Here is a 19,717-nt window from a genome sequence, read left to right on the forward strand (position 1 = left end):
CACTATGTAAATACTGGATATATGAGCATTAACTTAAAGAGATTATTTACAGACTCATTAACAGGAGGATACCTTAAACGTATGAGTCCACTCAGAATCCTATTCTCTGCACAATCCAATATCAATTTGCCACCGCCGTCTCAAGTAAGGAAACGCGGGTTCTATAGTGATATTTCTGCTTAAATGTCCTTTTACTATTTCTATGACTGCTCAAGCACGAGCGCCATCTTAGAATGGGTCAGGACGCTGGTTCGATAGTAATGTATCTACCTTGAAAGTCCCTCTATTGTTTTTATGACTATTAAACGCGAGCGCCATCTCAGAATGGAACAAGATGCTAGATGCTATGTGTGTATTCTATCTGGTCTATTTGTGCTCTTAATAAAACATTGTAATGATAAAAGTAGTTCTAAGTGTAACTTATGTTTTGTTGTAAGAGTTCGACATCAATACAACAGAGGAACACACATAGTATTGCAAATGATAACAAAGGTGACTGTTTAGCAATGCCCCATATCTCAACTCAAAATCACTTAACAAATGCATAGTGTATATAATTCACTAAATATGAGTCCATCGTTCCAAGAAGGCACAACGATGTACTGTACCTGTTATGTTAGCTTCAAAAATCAAGAATCTAAATCACTTATACCACTACTCTAAACAGAATAGTATTTTCACTTCAATTCCCACTTAAAATATCACAAAAAACAGTTCAAATCCCAATCAATATTCATTCCACGGGGATACATAGTGTCCAGTTTCTCGATCCAAAAGATCTCTCTTTGTTGTAATAGTTTCATCAAATTACCACCCCTCCTGGGGAGTTTAACTGACTCCAAAATCACAAATTTCATCTGGGCAATGGTATGTCTTTCTGTCATAAAGTGTTGTGCTACCGGTGATTTAGTAGAACAATTCCTTATGTTTGACTTGTGTTCTCCCCATCTCACTTTAGCTTTTCTACTGGTGAGTCCAACGTAATATATGCCACAAGGGCATTTAATTCCATATATTACATTTTTCGTATCACAGGTAGATGTGTGAAATAATGAGATGTTTTTTCCATTGTGAGGATGACAGATAGAATTTCCCCTCAGTACATTATTGCAGCAATTGCAATTGTTGCATGTTAGTGTACCCCTGTATGTTTGTTCCACTTTGATTTTTTGCGAAAAATCCGATTTGATTAAGTGGTCTTTCAACGATTTACTCTTGCTGTAAGCAAAAAGTGGCGGGGTAGGGAATAGTTTTTCAAGTGTTGGATCTAGTAATAATACATTCCAGTTATTCTTAATGATATTTTTTATTTTTCCACTTTGATGGGAGTAAGTAGTGACATACACTAACTCGTCTTCTTTTGATTTTATTTTAGGCTCAAGGGCCATTGTTCTTGGAATATCTCTCACTGTCGAGTAGTGTTCAGAGAGAACTGCCTCACTGTACCCTCTTTTGATGAATTTGTTTTTTAATTCCACAGATTTTCTCTCAAAGTCTTCTTCATCAGAAATAATACGCCTATAGCGTAAAAATTGGCTCAACGGTATACTTGTGATAGTTTTCCTAGGATGGAAACTTGTGGCCAAAAGTAAGCTGTTCCTGTCTGTTTCCTTAGTATAGATTGTTGTAGCCAGTTTGTCGATTTTCCAATATACTTTAACATCCAAAAAATCAATGCAAGTTTTACTGGTCTTGTGGGTAAACTTGATTCTTGGCGCAAGTTCGTTCATGTAATCAAAAAATTCATGGATTTCATCTTCAGTCCCGTGCCAAATTCCAAAGAGGTCATCAATAAACCTTGTAAAGAATTTCAATTTGTTGTTCCATCTTGGATTATTGATCACTCCTGTTTCTTCCAAATAAGCCATGTATATGTTGGCATAACTCGGTGCCATGGCTGCACCCATTGAAGTTCCAGATATTTGAATGAAGTATCGCTTTTCAAAAGAGAAAAAATTGTTTTCAAGTACAATACTCAGTAATTTTAGAATGAATAAAGGATCACTCTTCACCTGTTCTCCACTTATTAGTAATTTCCATTCCATTGCCTCCAGTCCTCCTTGATGTGTGATGTTAGTATATAAGCTTGTAACATCCATTGTGAACAATAGATCTGTTTCTGGATTAAATGTGACAGTTTCAAGTTTTCTTAGAAAATCATTTGTGTCTTGAATGTAGGTACTGCTAGTCCGAGTCAGTGGCTGGATTACCTGGTCAATAAATTGTGCTATTGGTTCAAGTAAGCTATTACTAGCTGCAATTATTGGCCGTCCAGGTGGGTTAAGAAGGTTCTTATGAATTTTCGGCAATATATAGATCACTGGCATTATTGGATATAGATTGTTCAAGAATCGTTTAGTTTTTTCAGTGATTATCTTTGATTCCATAGCTTCGTCTATAGTTCTGTTAATTATAGTTCTGATTCTTTCTGTTGGTTAATGCTCATATATCCAGTATTTACATAGTGCATACTCTGTTTTGGTTTTGCAGCAGAGAATTTTCCCGTTACCTATATACACGAGTAAATTGAGCGATTGTGTGGTGACTCGCATCAGGATAGATGATATACTGAATGCTGCCCTCGAGACAGGTAGGCTGTCTCTCCTTAATTTTACATATATCGAAATATGTTAGTGAAGCCCGAAACTTAGCATATAATATATGTTACAGGTCCGGTATCCGAACTTGATCCGGCACTCCGAGAATCCTCCAAATTTTCACTTCCGACTTAAGCAGATTGACTCTGGCTGTAATTAACTTTTAGGTAAGATTTAGACTGTTTTCAGTAGGTACATTTACACTGTTTGACTTAATTGTCTGTGGCTACAGGGGGACCCAGCGCTATAACCATGGCGCCTGCTCCCCCTGAGCCACATTTTACTCCCCTTCGTTTCTGAATAATACATATGTACATATGTCTTTCAGCTAATTTACAGCTTACATGAATGTAAATATTTGGACTTAACTCCAGGTCCACCATTCAGGTTAGTGCCCTTTTATGCTGTTAAGGAATTTAGTACTCATTACTTAAGTATGTAATAATGGTATATCCCATTGAAATATTTTTGTAATTATTTGCAGGAGGAAGTTAGAGAGCCTTCACCCAATATAGATAACCTGAAGAAGGGCGTTTACCGCCCGAAACGCGTAGTTAAGAAGAGAAGACATTTGTAATACCAATAACATACAATTGAAGTCTACTCATATATTGGGACTTGATTTGATTTTTGGATATTTCTTTTGAATTTTGTCATGAGATGGTTACTATGTTTATGAAGTTGCTGTTGAAATACAAAGCACTTTAAGTTTTTTTGTTTACAGTTTACCAGAATGTGTACTAACTAAAGAATTAGTGTATGCTGAAATACCAATACATGTTATCTATATAAAAAGATATAAAAAGAAATAATGTACTGTGTACTTTACACAACTGCTTATTATTTGAATTATTTTTGATTTAAATATGCTCATTAAGGTTTCCTTACATAAAACTAAATTTTTGCAATACCGATTGCCTATTGCTGTGCCTCAGTTCATTCACCGTGTTTTTGCAGTGAATCTTCCCAGCTTCTGCATTTGCCTTGTGCCTGATCTCCCTTGCTTTCCACCTATTACTTCCAAGGTGTCACAAACGTTGAATTTCATTAATAGATAATTTCTAAATATATATGCATTGGGTAAGCTATAATATACTTAGGCCTAGTCAGCTGGAACAGCCAGTATTGGCAATATAAACCACTAACTTTCTTAGTCGATAATTCGACTATATGGGACTCTTGCATTTTCTTTTTAAGCCATAATTTAAATTTATTTTGTGATGCATTATTTAGATATCTATCATATCATCTCCATTTGTTATGTTGTTTAATAATTTCCCCCATTATTCCAATAGTGGCATACCTATCCAATTTTAGATATGCTTGAATGTAGGTCACAATAACTATATTGTTGTCTGGCAGCATCATATTTTCTAGGCACATAACCATTTTCCTCAAACATTCTAAAACAGCACCTCTCAGTTCAAATTCAAGATAGATAAACTAAATTGTTAAGTTCCTAGGCATTCTGAAGAGTTTCCTAAGCAACCCCGCCTCACATTTTTTGAGAACATCTAGGTAGTTATGTGCCCAAATCTCGCAACCATATAGCATAAGTAGCAGAATTTTAGCAGAATAGAACATCAGAATAGCATGAGTAGCATCATATCATAGATATACCAACATTTTTCCCAATATATGACTTTATAGCATTTACTCACTTCCTACATTTTTCTTTTGTCACTTGTCAATGGTAATCCCACTTCATCTTTTCGTCTATCATGACACTCAGATATGAGTACCCCTTCGCCTGTTCTAATGATGTATTTTCAATTTGCAACACGTATTGTTTTGTAACTTTCTTAACACCAAACACCATATTTTTACTTTTTTGGATGTTTACTTTTAAACCATTTAGGTTGGCATGGTGCTATAAAGCATTTAGCAGATGTTGGAGGCCACTAGCTGTAAGTTCGACCAAGAGCAGATCATCTGCATAAGATAGCCAGTTTATCTTAGCCGTACCCACCTTAACTGGTCTGGTTAACAAGTTCATAAAGTGCTCATACATATCAGCCAAGTACAGGTTAAACAGGGTTGCTGCCACAATGTGACCCTGCATAACCACCCGATATGTGTCTATGGGAACAGAACGTTTTCCCCTGCCTAATCTGATGCGTACCGTAGTGTCAGCATACAACAACATTAACATTTTCAACAAACCCATTGGGATGTCCCAAGCGCTTAATTTTCTCCACAACCTATTTCTGAGTATGGTATCGAATGCTGCACTGAAGTCTACGAAGGCACAATAAACAGTGCGTTCACGTTGCCTCCAGGTGTACTCGATAGCCGTTGTCACAACGAACAGGTTATGAATAGTGTTTGCTCTAGGTTGGAAACCTATCTGGTTTGCTGGTAGGATGTTCTTAACTTTAATCCATAAGTTCAAATCTGCCAACAAAACCGTGGCCAATATTTTTGATGAAACATCTAACATAGCCAATGTACGATAATTGGCCGGATTGTTCCACGCACCTTTTTTGTATATAGCCAACAGATGGCTCATATGCCATGTTTCTGGTATCCTTCCTTTGCGTCCGATTTCTTTAAATAATATATTAAGTGCAGGGGCCCATAATTCTGGTGAGCGTTTCAATTGTGCGTTACACACTCTGTCGGGCCCAGGAGCCCTCGACTTATTGAGTTGTTCGATTATTATCACGATGTGTAAAACACTGTGGTCACAACTCCAAGTTGCATCTGATAGAGGAAATGGTTGTTCACATTCCACTCGATCCTAAAGGGGACTTAATATGATCAGTCGACTGACTCTCAGATATACAATTTTTCGTCAGTTTCTCCTATGTGGCCATATTATTCTTTTTGCTTGCAAATGATTTCCACCTTTCTAATTCCTGGTATTTTTTGTAATTACAAAACCATATTCGACACACTTCTCTACATTTCCGAATTAAGGTCGCTGTATCGCTTGACTTGTTATTGGAGAGGTCGAAGCTTATTACCGTTGCAATTGACTCCCGAAGTAATTTTTTGCACCTTATATAGCCTTATCGCAGTATTGTCGGATGCTTAAATCTTTATTAGCTTTCTCCAATGAAGTGGCATTGGACCTTATTGGGCTTGTATTCGTTCCTATTTTCTTCATCATAGTAGAAGATAACTCAATTATGTTGGACTCATTGATGCTGTCACTACATTGATTAATGAAACTAGGAACAGTCGCCACAGCTAATTGATTTGAAAGAGAAATATTTTTTTCATTCTATTTAATATGATTTTGGGCTTCGTTTAACATAATCTGGCCTTTTCCATCATAGGTCACCACTGGTTGTTTCGCTAAAATTGTCGCCAAAAGAATGCATTAACAACAGTTAATTGCAGGCCATGACCATTAGTAAATGCATGGTCAATAGTTGACATTGCCCGTCCATCTGTTCAAGTAAAAGCCAAATTTGCGGCGCTAGGGCAGTTACCATTAAGTCTTGTCAGACTAAAATCTTCAACCATTTTTGCCCCTGGCTTTGTTAGATAGTTTGGTACAGACTACTTCTGATAAGATCCTGTCTCCTTGTTTATGGGCCTGGGATAGTTCACCTATTTTTGAAACCAACCATATCGGATAAAGATGGGAATATTTCAGCAAAACTAAGGCTACATTTTTCACATTTTCACCTGTTGCAATTGCCTTCAGAGGGTCATAAACATTTATTCAAATGATGGCTTTATTCAGATTACTGAGTTTACCTGCCTGGACATAGTTGGTAGATTCTTTAAGTTTGAGGGCAACCCATGGGGACTTAACGGTCAACAAGAGCCCACCTCTGGGCCTCCCTCTCGGACCTTTCGTGGCAACCTGTTGAACCGTACATCTTCTATCAAACTGTACTCGATCCGTCAACCATGTCTCCTGCAGAGCCACCAACATAAATTTATCTATTTGAGTTATTAGCCCATCCTCCCCAAAAATATGAGTGTATCCTCGAGTGTTCCATGAATAGACGAATTGAAGGAAAGTGTTGTTTAAAGGCAACCGGTAACCATTGCCAGTAGCCTAAATTATCGTTTGTATCACATTCAGGAACATCAAGATCTTCTTCTCTCCTAACCAGGCTACTCTTCAATTTAAACAATTTTTGGGGACCACTTATTTGTCCACTTATTTGTGCAGCAACACTTATACACTCTTTGTTTATATTGGGCTGCACCAGCGCTTTGCTATTAATATTCAAGATGGGACAGAGGGCTGGGATATGGAAATAGGGTATCAGGTAACATAATCGCGGCAAAAATGGCGCCGGCAAATATAATCGCGGCAAAAATGCTATGGTTTGACCCTGTAAAGGTGTACCCCATTATACCATTTAAGGGGAGCGAGGGTTACGGGGGTGTCCCCCGCTCCCCTTAAATGGTATAATGGGTCCGGGGGTTGCAGGGGTGTCCCCCGCATCCTTTGCATGATTGTGGCTGCAAAACCACAGCATTTTTGCCGCAAAATGTTGTATACACAACCATTTTTGCCACGATTTTAAGACATGGAACCAGAAATAGCCCTCGGCTTTATCACAGGAATCCATACATCCTTACATATATAGCCTAATTGAAATAACTCTGTATCATATCGCAATATATAGTCTAAAATAGCACTCGATTGAAATCATATATTAGTCTGATAAGTAGTTGTCTGTTCAACTTGATCCACAATCTTGAGTTCATCGGATGTAATTGCTCTCAAGGCTACTACAGAATGAAAGATAAATAGTACTGCTGTTCTGTTAAGTGGGGCCATTTTACTATATATTACGGTTTGGATTTGAAGGGCTCTAATAAAACCTGTACATTCAATACAAGTCTCTGTCACAGGTGTCGACACATGTGTTCTCTTGCTTGCTAACCACGGACCTGGCAGCGAACTTTGTTTCAATGACTTATCTTTATCTTTATTGGGGACACCACTCTTGATATCGAGCTGCCCTCTCACATCAGTAGATTTCCCAGTCTGAACATTGTCTGTGTTGGTACTTGGACCATTTTTCTTTAACGGTAACTCATTTTTACTCAGACTACCATTTGCCAGTTGTGCAGCACCTAAATCCGATGGGGCTACTTCATTTACATGACAAACTAAGGCTTCAGAGACAACTGGTGTTATGGCTTGGTCTGGCGATATAATTACAATGTCTGACTCAGGTATGGCACATGCATTCTTTCTTAGTATAATGCGATTGTCATACATGAAGGCCTCACTAATCGCTTGAGTTTTACAACGTTTTGATTTAGTTGTATGTTTCCTTTTTATTTGATATTTCCCAATACTGTTAGTCTGCCTAGCATTAGTTTTCTTGATGGCATTCCTCCTGCCGAAGTCTTAAAGTCGAAGCATTTATTCTCAGTAAAATCTGTTATGGTAATACGGTCACATACCACTGTTCGTCTACCATTGACACTTTTATGCAAAAGTAGTGTTTGTAGGTCTAATTTCTTCTCAATGGTCTCGGATTTCTTCAATAGATATCTCAACAGGTTTTCAAAGGCTTCAAACATTTCTTCAGAAGACATACTATTACAACTTACATCATGGGGATTTGAAAAATTCCTTTCACTCAGGTCATCTTTAACTCTATATCGTTCGCTACCACCTTTCCCCGTGATATTCTCTTGCGATTTAATACCAATATCCTTCGGGGTTAGTTTACTTTTTTTGTGAACATCATTTAGCGAAATAGCGCAAAAATCTTGAGTGCAATAACTCCCCCACTAGGTGAGAAGGACGTAGCCATGTCATCACCTAGATATTCCACTTCATCACTCATTTCACAATCCAAGTCTATATTAATAATTTCATTATTATCGTTAAAGGGAGTATCATTTATTCTATCATGTATCATTGCTTGAGTCCTAATGTTTGATACTGATGTTCCGCCTTGCATAGGGGCTTGTAGGTTATAACTGTTACTCTCACTGTCAGATACTGTCAGGTACTTTTCCAGCTGGGACATTCTCCATATGAGGGGAAGATGACAATACTCTCTCTAAGGATTTTGAGCTCACACAACCCAGGGCTTCGCTAAGTTCAGCTGCTATTGCCTTAGTAGCAGCCACCTCGTCAAGATGGTCTAATTGATTAGGTATCATGGGGGCCTTAGGACAATATGTCATTTGATTGGTTTTACCCCCTGAGTTCGGTTTGGAGATTTTGGGATAACAATACGTCAACCCCTTGGAGATTGTTTTTGGCATAACAATACGTCGACCCCGCTGGTGAATTCTCTTTGATCGAGTGTGATGGTAATACCTCCTCTGTCTTGTCCTTACATGACGCACTATAATTCACTGTCCTTATAATAACCATATTTCACTGTGGTAGATCGCAAACAGCCAAATATATCAAATAGATCACTAAATAAACAGCAAATTCTGCATTAATTTCTCTTATCTCATATAACAATAGATCGGTGTAGAATCTCGTCTGTATTTGTAATAAATCAGTGGTCAAGCACGTGTTTGGCAACAGCCACTCTCAAACAACTCCTTCTTTGCTTTCTATGTGCTGTTAAATTGTGATAAAAAAACACTTTCACTCAACTATAAGGTCCACTGCGCCTGCGCCCCACTGCTCGCAACAACATCTATGATTCCAGTGGCTTTGGTGTATGTGCTCAGCACATTACGCTGGGGTAAGGGCGTCTGGTCGGCAAAAGCAAAACAAAAACAAAGCAGGATGCTAACAGACATTCTAAGTATCCGGCAAGCTATCTGCTTTGATGTTATTCAACAACAAAGAGCACAGTTACCACTCCCTGGTCACCGACACTTACAGGTGAAAAGCGTTTCACCCAAGCACACAATCACAGTCGTTGCAATAGGAAACCTTCCGCCTACAGATTTTCAATAGGGCTAGATTCCACAGCGCCACAGAAAACAGCATACGGTATAGTGTATAGTGAGTATCAAGTAAAGCTACATTGAATACACTGACCTATAGAACTCAACAACAGGCTGATTCTAACTCCAGGAGTGAAACTATAGTAGGACAACTCCGACTATGTGGGAAGGTACGTAGTAGCCAAATAGGAGTTTGGAACCAGAAAATACAAGCCACTTCAGCTGTAGAATGTGTCAGCTACTTGCGTCGCTGTAAGGGCAGCGTAACAACGACTAGGTAACTTGATGAAGCGACTATGCTTAGGCACGCCCAGTCTCCCCAGCAGTGACGAGTCACAAGAGCAGCTGTAATCTCAACTCTGAGTGTCCCTCCGCCATCCAGGAGTGGTGTGCCGCCAATGATCTCTACCTTAATGCCAGTAAGACCAAGATTCTCTTCATCGGCACACCCACTCCGTCCTTTCCTGTTATGCTCTGGCCGGCCTATCTTGGCCCTCTTCCTGCTCCCACCTATGAGGATAAAAACTTCGGGGTCATCTTCGACCCCACACTCTTCTTCTCTCCTCACATCTCTGACGTCCCTAAGAAGTCACTTTACCAGATGCACTTCCTCAGAGGTATTCTTCCTTTCCTCTCCTTCCCCCAGAAGCTCACTGTCTCCAGAGCTCTGGGTCTCTCTAGGCTGGACTATTGCAACAGCCTCTTTCTAAATCTGCCTGCTTCTACTCTCCACCTTCTGCAACTCATACAGAACAGGACTGCGAGACTTGTCCTTGGCCCAGGGATCGTATCTCTCCAGGACTAAAATCTCTGCATTGGCTCCCAGTGACTGCAAGGATTATGTTCAAAACCCTCTGCATTGTCCACAAGGCCTTCTGGGGAATGGGGCCTCATTACCTTCAACTCTTTTTCGCTAAATATCTTCCCTGTCGAGCTTTTCGCTCATCCACCTCCAACTCCCTCAGGGTCAGTCGCTTCTCCAAGCAACAAGTTGGTGGTAGATCTCTTTCTTCGGCTGGGGCCTCCCTCTGGAACAGCCTCCCTGCCTCCCTCAAACTTGAGGAGAACCATCTCCAGTTTCGGAAGCACCTCAAAACCTTTCTCTTTGCTTCTGCTTTTTCTCCTCCTCAGGTTACCTGGCCACCTTCTGATCTCAGGCCCAGGTCCCCTCCTCTGCCAGTCGCACACCTGCACTGCCCTCCTGGCAACGACAGCACTTGGTGACTGTCTTCTGTATCCCTACAGTCCCACTACCAGCACTTGACAACTGATGTCCGCACTTACCCTTGCACTTGCCACCTGCTTGCCGTACTTTTTACTTATTATTATTTATTCTAATATCCCATGTACTGCTCTGTCCCCTTCTCCTCCCCCGTCCCCCCGTACATTCCCCCTTCCCATGCACTTGCATGATCCGAATATCACCTGGCCTAGTAGGATCATTGTCTGTCTTCCCTCTGTTTCCCCCTCCCTTGCCTCGTCGCGCCTTGAAACACTTGTGTATAGGCCCGTTATAAATGCCATATCATATCATATCATATCATATAATCTATAGGCCTTAAAATCAAGCCACACAGTGTACACTGATCTGACGAGCTGCACACGGAGGGCAGCAGGTGCATAGATAGGTATGTTAAAACTAGAAAGCTAAAAAACAGACTAGGAATCAGATATGATCTCTCACATAGTCAGATTTTAACTCCTCAAAGACTGGTTAGCAGTGAAATAGACAGATGGGAGAAAAGCAACTCACCCAACTAAATACCGTCGCAAGACAGCAAAGGTACAGTTTCTGTACGCTCCTAGGCTGTACAACAAACAACACTACTCTCACTCTACAAATTTACAGGGGGGTGCTGTTTGATTACAGGAACACTCCTTTTTTTTGATGAAAAGTCACAGGAACGTCTAGAAACTACAGAAGTGATAACGAAGTTAAGAACACTAAGAACGCCCCCCCTCTAAGCAGTGGATAAGCTCCAATGTTGAGAGGGTTCTCCAATTGCTATCACACAGTGGCACCACATGCAGGTGTTGCAGATGTCGCTTAACGTCCAGTCACAGTTCATCCAGCTCGCTTCTTTGAGCAGGATGTTGACAGGGGATTCTTGTCTTCAAATATCCAGTGTGTAGTGTGGATCACTCCCACAACCCACAGAAACACAAAAAGAAACTGCCACACTCCACCCGCTCTGCTAGGACTGGGTTTTTTAAAAGGTAACACCCACCTGGAAGGAATACAAATGAGAGACAGACTCAGGTACAGGTTCAGATATTCACAAAAACACTTTGCCACACTCTACCCTCTCTGCTAGGACTGGGGTTTTTAAAGAGTAACACCCACCTGGAAGGAATAGAAATGAGAGACAGACTCAGGTACAGGTTCAGGTACCCACAAAAACACTCTGCCACACCCCCACAATACATATGAGGACCCACAATGCATACAAATCAGAGGTGCATACAGGGAAACTAAAGAAAGGAAGAAAGAAACAGCATCACCAGAAAATGTTAAATACATTAAAGTTTATCTTCATGTATACAAATGAATTGTGTGTTTGAGGCTTGCTTATTGCCCTATGTATGTACACCATGAGCTCAGACCCAACCCCAAGGAAAGTACTTTAAGAACATATGACAAGGTTAACGTCTAGATATATAATTTTAATGTTCTGACTGTCAGTCAACAAAACCACCGGGCCTAGATATGTCATTGAACAAAAACAAGTGGCCCAGATATGTGATGTCATCCGTGATGTCATCAATGACATTTGTGATGTCATCTTTGATGTCCTGGGTGTTAGTCTTAGCAGTACACAGTGGTGGCACGAGCAATGGTTGTTTAGCTTACCATAACTGGTGAATTTCTGAGGTTTTTCGGTTTTACTTGTAACCATAATGTCCCTTTAACAACGTTTTTCCATTAAATTACACAGCCACATTAGTGGCTGTGTAGTTATGGTTAAGTTGCTGTTTCCATAGGAAGAGTACTTTTTGGGCGGCTTATAACTCCGCTGTACTTGGACGAATCCTCACCAAACTTTGCAAAACAAGTATATGGGCTACTCTGAATTGTTTTGCAAAGTTTGGTGATGTTTGATCCGGGGAGGGCAAAGTTTTAGGGGGGTCCCAAAACCTCTTTTTTTCCCCATAGACTGAATGGGGGAGAACTTTGCGCACAGCTACAGGCCAAACCGCTGGACGGATTTCAACCAAATTTGCAGCAGTGGCAGGGGCTTGGTCGCAAAAAGCGTGCTTTTGTAAATTTTGTGACAATCCATCCAGTAGTTCCCTTAAAAACGATCAAAAAGTTTGTCTCTACAAATTTGTGATATCTATGTCCGCTCCGCGGTCACACTTCCCTGTTCGCTGCATGGAGAAGATTGCAGTTGGCTATTCCGTGGCGTGCTGGCCACGACCATGTTGCGCTTTCACCGATTGGTTGTGGCACAGCGTGAAGTGCGTCTTAATCTTTCGATACGTCCGCCATGTTTACTTCGTTTTCTGTTGAACGCGGACATCGCCGCTAATATACCTAAACGAAAAAGACACCAATGCACTTGTTACACTTATGGAACACTGTTTCGAAAGGTGAGCGTTAATGAGACTTGGTAGTAGAAAGTGAAACATTGAAGTATTCTTGCTAGCATTGTCGTATGGTACAGTGAAACTTGCTACTCGTACGAAATGAATTTACTGCGTCCATTTTACAATACATAAACAACATTACTGCGGTTAGACTGGCGGGAATCTGAGGCAGCCATCTGCTCTATTTCGTACACACAGCAGTTCCGCATGTGTACGGGAGTAGCCATTCTCATGAGTAGCCGCTGATATGTTGTTGCAAAATGAGAATGTATTTGCATTCGCAGTGAAGGCCACTTCATTTTCTGTTTGAAAAACGGGCTCAGTACGGCCGCATATTTGTCGACAGCCATAAGGATCAGTTGTTTTTTAACCTTGAGGTACCGGGAAAGAGCAGAAAGAATGTAGGGAGTAACAGTTAGAAAAACATATCGTTTGAGAAGGTTATGTTTCAAAAACGTTTGCACCGACCATTGAGAAGGTTATGTTTCAAAAACGTTTACACCGACCATGATTATAATGATGCTGATTATAAATGTTTATGTACCCCCAGTACTAAAGCGATGGATGATATATACACCAATATTGAAGACATCTTGTTGACAGCTGAAGGCAAAATGGGGTTATGCCGATTATTCTTGGTGCCAATTTAAAAGACAGTTGTTTGGATGACAAGCCATGTGCGGCTTATAAACAAGTTGCACAATTGGGTTACCTATTTGGGACATGGGACCTACGCATGTTAAATGGTAGGACAGTGGGTGATAACCCAGGTGGCTATACATGTGAGGGAAATAACTGTGTGGCCACCCTGGACTATCTCTTTGGTAATACCGATTGCCTCCAGATGGTTGAAAAATTAAAGGTGGTGCCTATCGAGTTCAGTGACCATAACATCTTGGCATTGGCCATTAATGTACAATTTCAAGGGCTAAGGCAGAGAGGATGCACTGATATCCAGGTAACCCATGCAGGTAATGGTGTTCAGTGGACGGCAAAGCACTTATACAGGTTTGGCATGAAGATCTCGGAGATCCAGGAAGTGGACTAGGAAATCATGGGCTCCAAGAATGGTGATCGGATCGAGGAATGGATTAGGGCCCTTACTTTGAATACTGGCATTAATAGATGAGCACCGCAGGTGGTTTGTAGTAAGCCTTCTTACATTTTTGATGAGCCATACGGGAGGCTACGCGAGTAATGCGGAAAGAGATCTGGATGGCACGCAGATTGGGTCTACTGCCCCTGGCATTGGCCTCCTATATCCAGAGCATAAAGAAAAAATATTATAGGTGGCTTAAGCAATGGAGATTTTCTATCCGTAATGTGAGCTGGCAAAACATGATTATGGCACTTCGAAGTGACTGCCCTAGGAAGATCTGGTGAATGTTGGCTATGGCCTAAGGGGACAGTAAGAAACAAATACTGAATCCCATACAGGAATCGGTTTGGCTGAGGCATTTGGAGGACGGTTGTACAGACAACAGATTGCCTTATGCTTCGGACTATATGATTGGAGGGTGGCCCTTGACATTTAACAAAGCTGAAGTTAAGAGTTGTTATTCTTAAACTTAAAAATTCTAGGGCTCTTGGCCCCAATGGCCTGGCCAATGTGATATTGAAGCAGAACCCTGTACAGTGGGCTAGGGTACTAAAAATATTATTTGATAAGGTATGTGTGTCACAGAATATACCTGTATCGTGGCAGCAGTCTCTACTTCTGCCGGTATATAGGGAAGGTGATTGACTGCTGCCTGAGAACTACAGACTGCTGTCACTATTAGATGTGACAGGATAGATATTTTCGAATTTTGTCCTGAGGGCTCTACAGGGATGGGTGGAGGACAGTCAAGCACCGCAATTTATGCAGACTGGATTCTGGCCAGGTTGCTGTACGACACAGAATCTTAGGATACTAGACTCTCTGATACGGGGGACACTGGAGCCAGGTGGGCGGACACTGTATGTGACCTTTGTTGATTTTAGACCAGCGTTCGATGGGGTTGGTCATGCAAAATTATGGTGAAATTTGCTAACCTCGGGGTGCTCTCTGCGGCTTGTGGATGTTTTGAAAGATCTCCACCAGAATACCCAAGCATGGGTCCGTTTGGATGAGGAGGGGGAGTTTCTGCCGTAGTTAAGATTGGCAAGGGGGTGAAACAGGGATGTACACTTGCATCGTTGCTGTACAATCTATACATGGTTGACTTGCCGGCCTGTTTGTTACCAGCCACAGGTTGCTGTCCAAAAATAGGAGGGCGAACCATCCCATGCTTGCTTTATGATGACGATTTAGTTATGCTAAATTACACATACTTTGGAGCTAAAGCTATGTTTGCTGCCCTGAACAACTATGCAATAGAAAATGTACTGAAAATCAATACGGGAAGACAAAAGTCTTGGTTGTTTACTCTAAAAAGGTGAAGTGTCCTAGTTTTAATACCAGCCTGGTTAAAGTGGAATATGTCGAAACATATCCTTGTTTAGGTCTTGATATGAGTAGTAGTAAAACTTATAAGTATATAGTTGTAGCCAAGTAAGTTAAAACCCTACGTATGACACAGTTGATTTACAACTTTGAGAGAAATACAGCAGGGTTTTCACTTTGAGGTATTATAATATTGTATAAACAAGGTTTCTGTCCCATGGTGTTGTATGGGATTGAGGCCCTGGTCACGAGAGACTTGGCATGGCTGGATGGTATAGAGGGACTGTTCTGGAAACGTATCATGAGGCTTAGTGCTTCAACTACAATGGAATATATTCGGTTAAAGTTGGGTTTGGTCTCGCTAAAAGGGGAGTTATTGATTAGACAAGGTTAATTGGCATTGAGAATCCACACTAAACACAAGTGTCAACTGATTGCTTTACTAGGCCATAGTGGTAATTTGCACTATGGGAGTAGAGAAGAGGGCTTCGAGACTCTTGTAGCTTATTTATATAAGAGTATTGGATGGAGTCTTGACTTCTCTAGAGGAGCAAACTATGATATATTAAAGTGTATTTTCAAAGGTAAAGCCAATCAGTTGGATTGGATCAACGACTGTACCCATTTGGCGACTTTACGTAGTTATTCCTATGTTTTAGGAGTTATGCACAACTCACTGCAACCACAGAGATACTTGAGGCAGTGCCGAATCCTTCAGTCCAGTATTTCCGTTTGAGGTTACATATTAATCAGTTGGAAATATATGTCTCTATTGGAGACCATCGGGGGATTCCTTTAAATGACAGGTGCTGTCACATCTGCAAAATCCCTGGAAAAGTGGAGAAGCAATACGCTTTTTTATTGAATGCGCAGGAGTTGAATACATGACAATTCTAGGCACAATGGTTCATACTTACGAGTAATTAAGGGATGATGCCTTTTGGAGCTACTGTCTTAATAGAGACTTTAAGTGGACATATTGCCTTGTATCACTTATGGTGTATTATTAAAAAGCGTCTGCCCATTGGAATTTGAGATATAAGGAATTTTAACAGAATTTAGAATGGACACTGGTAAGTCTGGTGTTCCATTAATTATATTGTTTTTAAATCTGATTGGTTTTTATTGTATTTATTCATAACAGGTTTTAAAATGTATAAATTGTATGTAACATGCATTTGGAAAAACATGTGTTTTACCAGGAACATGTGATCTTGATCACAACCTTTTATTTGAATTTTAGTCATTAAAAATGTATGTAATATACACCTGACCATTGGGCATGGATTAGTATCATAGGCCATATAGGAACTGTTTAGGTATGTGTTAGTTGATACTATAGTTTGCCTTTGTCAGTTGGCCTGAATAGCTCTTACCCTTAGGAGGCTTCCGAGAATGTGTAATTAAATTAAATTCTATGCTGTAATTTGCAATTGGAAATTAGACAGACCTACATGTTGTTGATGGAATTTGTGTGTTTTATATATGTTTTATAATGTGCTTATAGTGCTATATAATTTGTGCAAGTTTGTAAAGTTCTGTTGGAACTAAACAAACAAATAATTAAATAAATAATAATAATAAAGTAGGCTCAATGTCTAGATTCATGAATTTTTGGTATGGGAATTGGAGTTATGTATTTTAGCTGATGGTGAGTGTATGTTTGTTTGTTTGTTTGTTTATTTTATTTATATAGCGCTACGGACCCGGGAGTAAATGGGCGCTGGTACAGGTTACAAAGCACAATACATGGTAATTGACATATTATATACATTATATACAGAGAGTGTGTGTTTTGTGTTGGGGGGATCCTGTGTCTAATGTAGTTCATTTTGTAAGTATATATTTTTTTAATTGTATTAATGTTTGATCTTTTTGGCAATTGCTTGTGCTATTTATGAAAATGTAAAATAAATGTATAAAAAAAGAAAGTAATAGTTTAGGATATATCACCTGAATAACTTTGCAATTTGCCATGAAAGATACATTTGGAACTGTACAGGCGCCTTTTCAACAAACCACGTTTATCTTTTCCAAAAATTACAAACAGAAGTCATTGAACTTACTTTAAAATTTGGAGAAATGTTTGGTACATAAAAGTGTCCTCCTGGATAATAGGGGACTGTGCTGCCCAAGAGCTCCCCTCGCGAGTGCAGGAATAAAAAGTAGTAGCCACTGAAACAAAACACTAATGATTCAGTTTTCACAGTGGTCCATCCATTTTGCAGCCACAACAATGTGTACAGCTAGTCATTAGGATCATATGTTTATTTGAGTTTATGGTCGATTTGGTAAGAAATCGAGGTCTGCCTGTAGTGACTTGTCATATTGTCCTCCTATTGGATGTTGTGTATCGCTGCTGGAGCACTGCCATACCATTTCCATCTGCACAGCCCGCCAGCAATTAGTTGTATTGATATGATATGATAAGCCATTTTTATTGTGTACTAAAGTTACAATGACTGATAGTGGTACTATTTTAAGACCACTAATAGAAACTAGAAACTCCTGTTAAAGCAAACTTTAGCAGCACATTGTTTTTTTTTAGGTTTCTGATTTAAAAGTGTTGTAAAAGAAGGGTAATGCATGTTTTCCATGTCTCTAAATCAGTAATTCTAAGTCTTTTTTTAATTTTAAATTGCAGAACGTTTACACCCGTATACTGTCCATGTCCACCCAGTGGCATCACACCTCTACTTTATGTTGCTCAGACCAGACAGTCCAGTATCCTACAAATCCTACTCCAGTATGGAATCCTAGAAAGAGAGAAGAATCCAAAAGACATTGTGTTTAAAATTGTGTTTTACCCTTCAAGAATAAGAATAATGGACGACCACGAATTAGTAGATATCCAAGAAGATGCAAAATTATGCCTACTACTATGTTCCAGAGTTCTGAGATATATTCCTGTTTCTGAGTTTGAAGTAAGTAAACATTAAATGGTTTTTCATATGTGTTAAGAAATCTGAAGAAGTAAACCAACAAAAAATATCTAAACATTGAAAAATGAGAACAAGACAAAATTAAACATCACAATGGGAACACACCACAGCAGATTGCTATTATCCATGTGTCTACCTAAGTCATAGATATTCTGTGAGATGATGAAAAGTAGTAACTTTACAAAATAGGGCTGAACATTTGCATTTTTTCGTAGAATATCTGGCTATGCTTCAATGGCATCGCCGGGACCTCCATGCAACATGTAGTCATGTACTTCAAAAATGTCAATGGCTGCATCCCTGAAACAGTGAACATATTCCCAAATAAAGTTCACACAACAAGGGTACAGAAAAAACACTTTTGTTGTCTCTGGTCTTTGGTAAATGACCAGCTTCTATTTATTAATTGAATTGCATTGATTAGACGCACAATTGCCAATATTTAGTATCATGCAGCACATACATAAACAAAACTCACATTTCCATAATCATTATCGCTATACAACTAGCCAAACTCCTAGAAGTTGTAAAGTTAAGAAAATAGGAAAAGATAAATCATTTTAACCAGGTTGAAACAAATATTACTTGTCTTGTTGGAAAAAGACTCTGTATGAAGTCTGTTGGTAAAGACCATAAGGTCAAGAATTCCAGATTTTAATTCCTGAATCCTGCAGATACACCCTCCCCCCATACAAACCCATTGTAGAGTATTGCACTCAGTGATGTCAACCTATTATCAAATAAGAGGCAAAGTGTTCTCCCTGGACAATAATGCGTTGTCTGATTATATGAATACTGTGGGAAATCGACATCTGAACTTTCCACAAAAATAGCCAGAGATTTAAGTTTGATCTTTTGCGCTATGGATATCTAGCTAAATGTGCATCTATTACAGGAATTGGGATCACAACTCCCCAGGCCCCAAATAAGCCCAGAGGTTTTGAGTGTATTGCTTCTTTTTGTTTGTTACAGAAGCATTGTCTTTACATAGGGCTATGAAGCCTACAGAGGGCCAGTGCCTGAATCATAGAAGCCTGAGAAACTGGGCTAATCAGAGGCCAAGAAGAATCTAGGCACTCCTTACAACAACACTGATCTGTCTTTCAAAAGAAAGAGGTATCACAAAGCACACCCAATGGAGTTCTCAAGCAACCCCCATTTGTTCCGGGTATGGTGATGCTGAGATTCTTTGCCAGATGAAAGGGAGCTAGATTGGACAAGAGGTACTCTGGCTTCCCTGAAATGAAGACATGTTAATTGGCCTCCGTCCACTCTTGGATCTGCAGCAAGTGTCCCCTACCCTTGTTCTAGTCCCCCAC

The 19,717-nt window shown here is 39.9% G+C and overlaps 1 protein-coding gene across 2 annotated transcripts in view; it reads left to right on the plus strand.

Moving 5' to 3' along the window:
- ASB17 (ankyrin repeat and SOCS box containing 17) overlaps positions 1–19,717 on the plus strand; it is a 378,360-nt gene that overhangs the window by 298,096 nt on the left and 60,547 nt on the right. For both annotated transcript variants that reach the window (XM_069635331.1, XM_069635323.1), the window contains exon 2: positions 18,101–18,380. In XM_069635331.1, coding sequence (XP_069491432.1) covers positions 18,101–18,380 — 280 coding nt within the window. The remainder of the gene's footprint in view (positions 1–18,100; positions 18,381–19,717) is intronic.

The sequence above is a fragment of the Ambystoma mexicanum genome, chromosome 1q, assembly GCF_040938575.1.
Source record: "Ambystoma mexicanum isolate Mex_15411 chromosome 1q, UKY_AmexF1_1, whole genome shotgun sequence".
NCBI classification, from domain to species: domain Eukaryota; kingdom Metazoa; phylum Chordata; class Amphibia; order Caudata; family Ambystomatidae; genus Ambystoma; species Ambystoma mexicanum.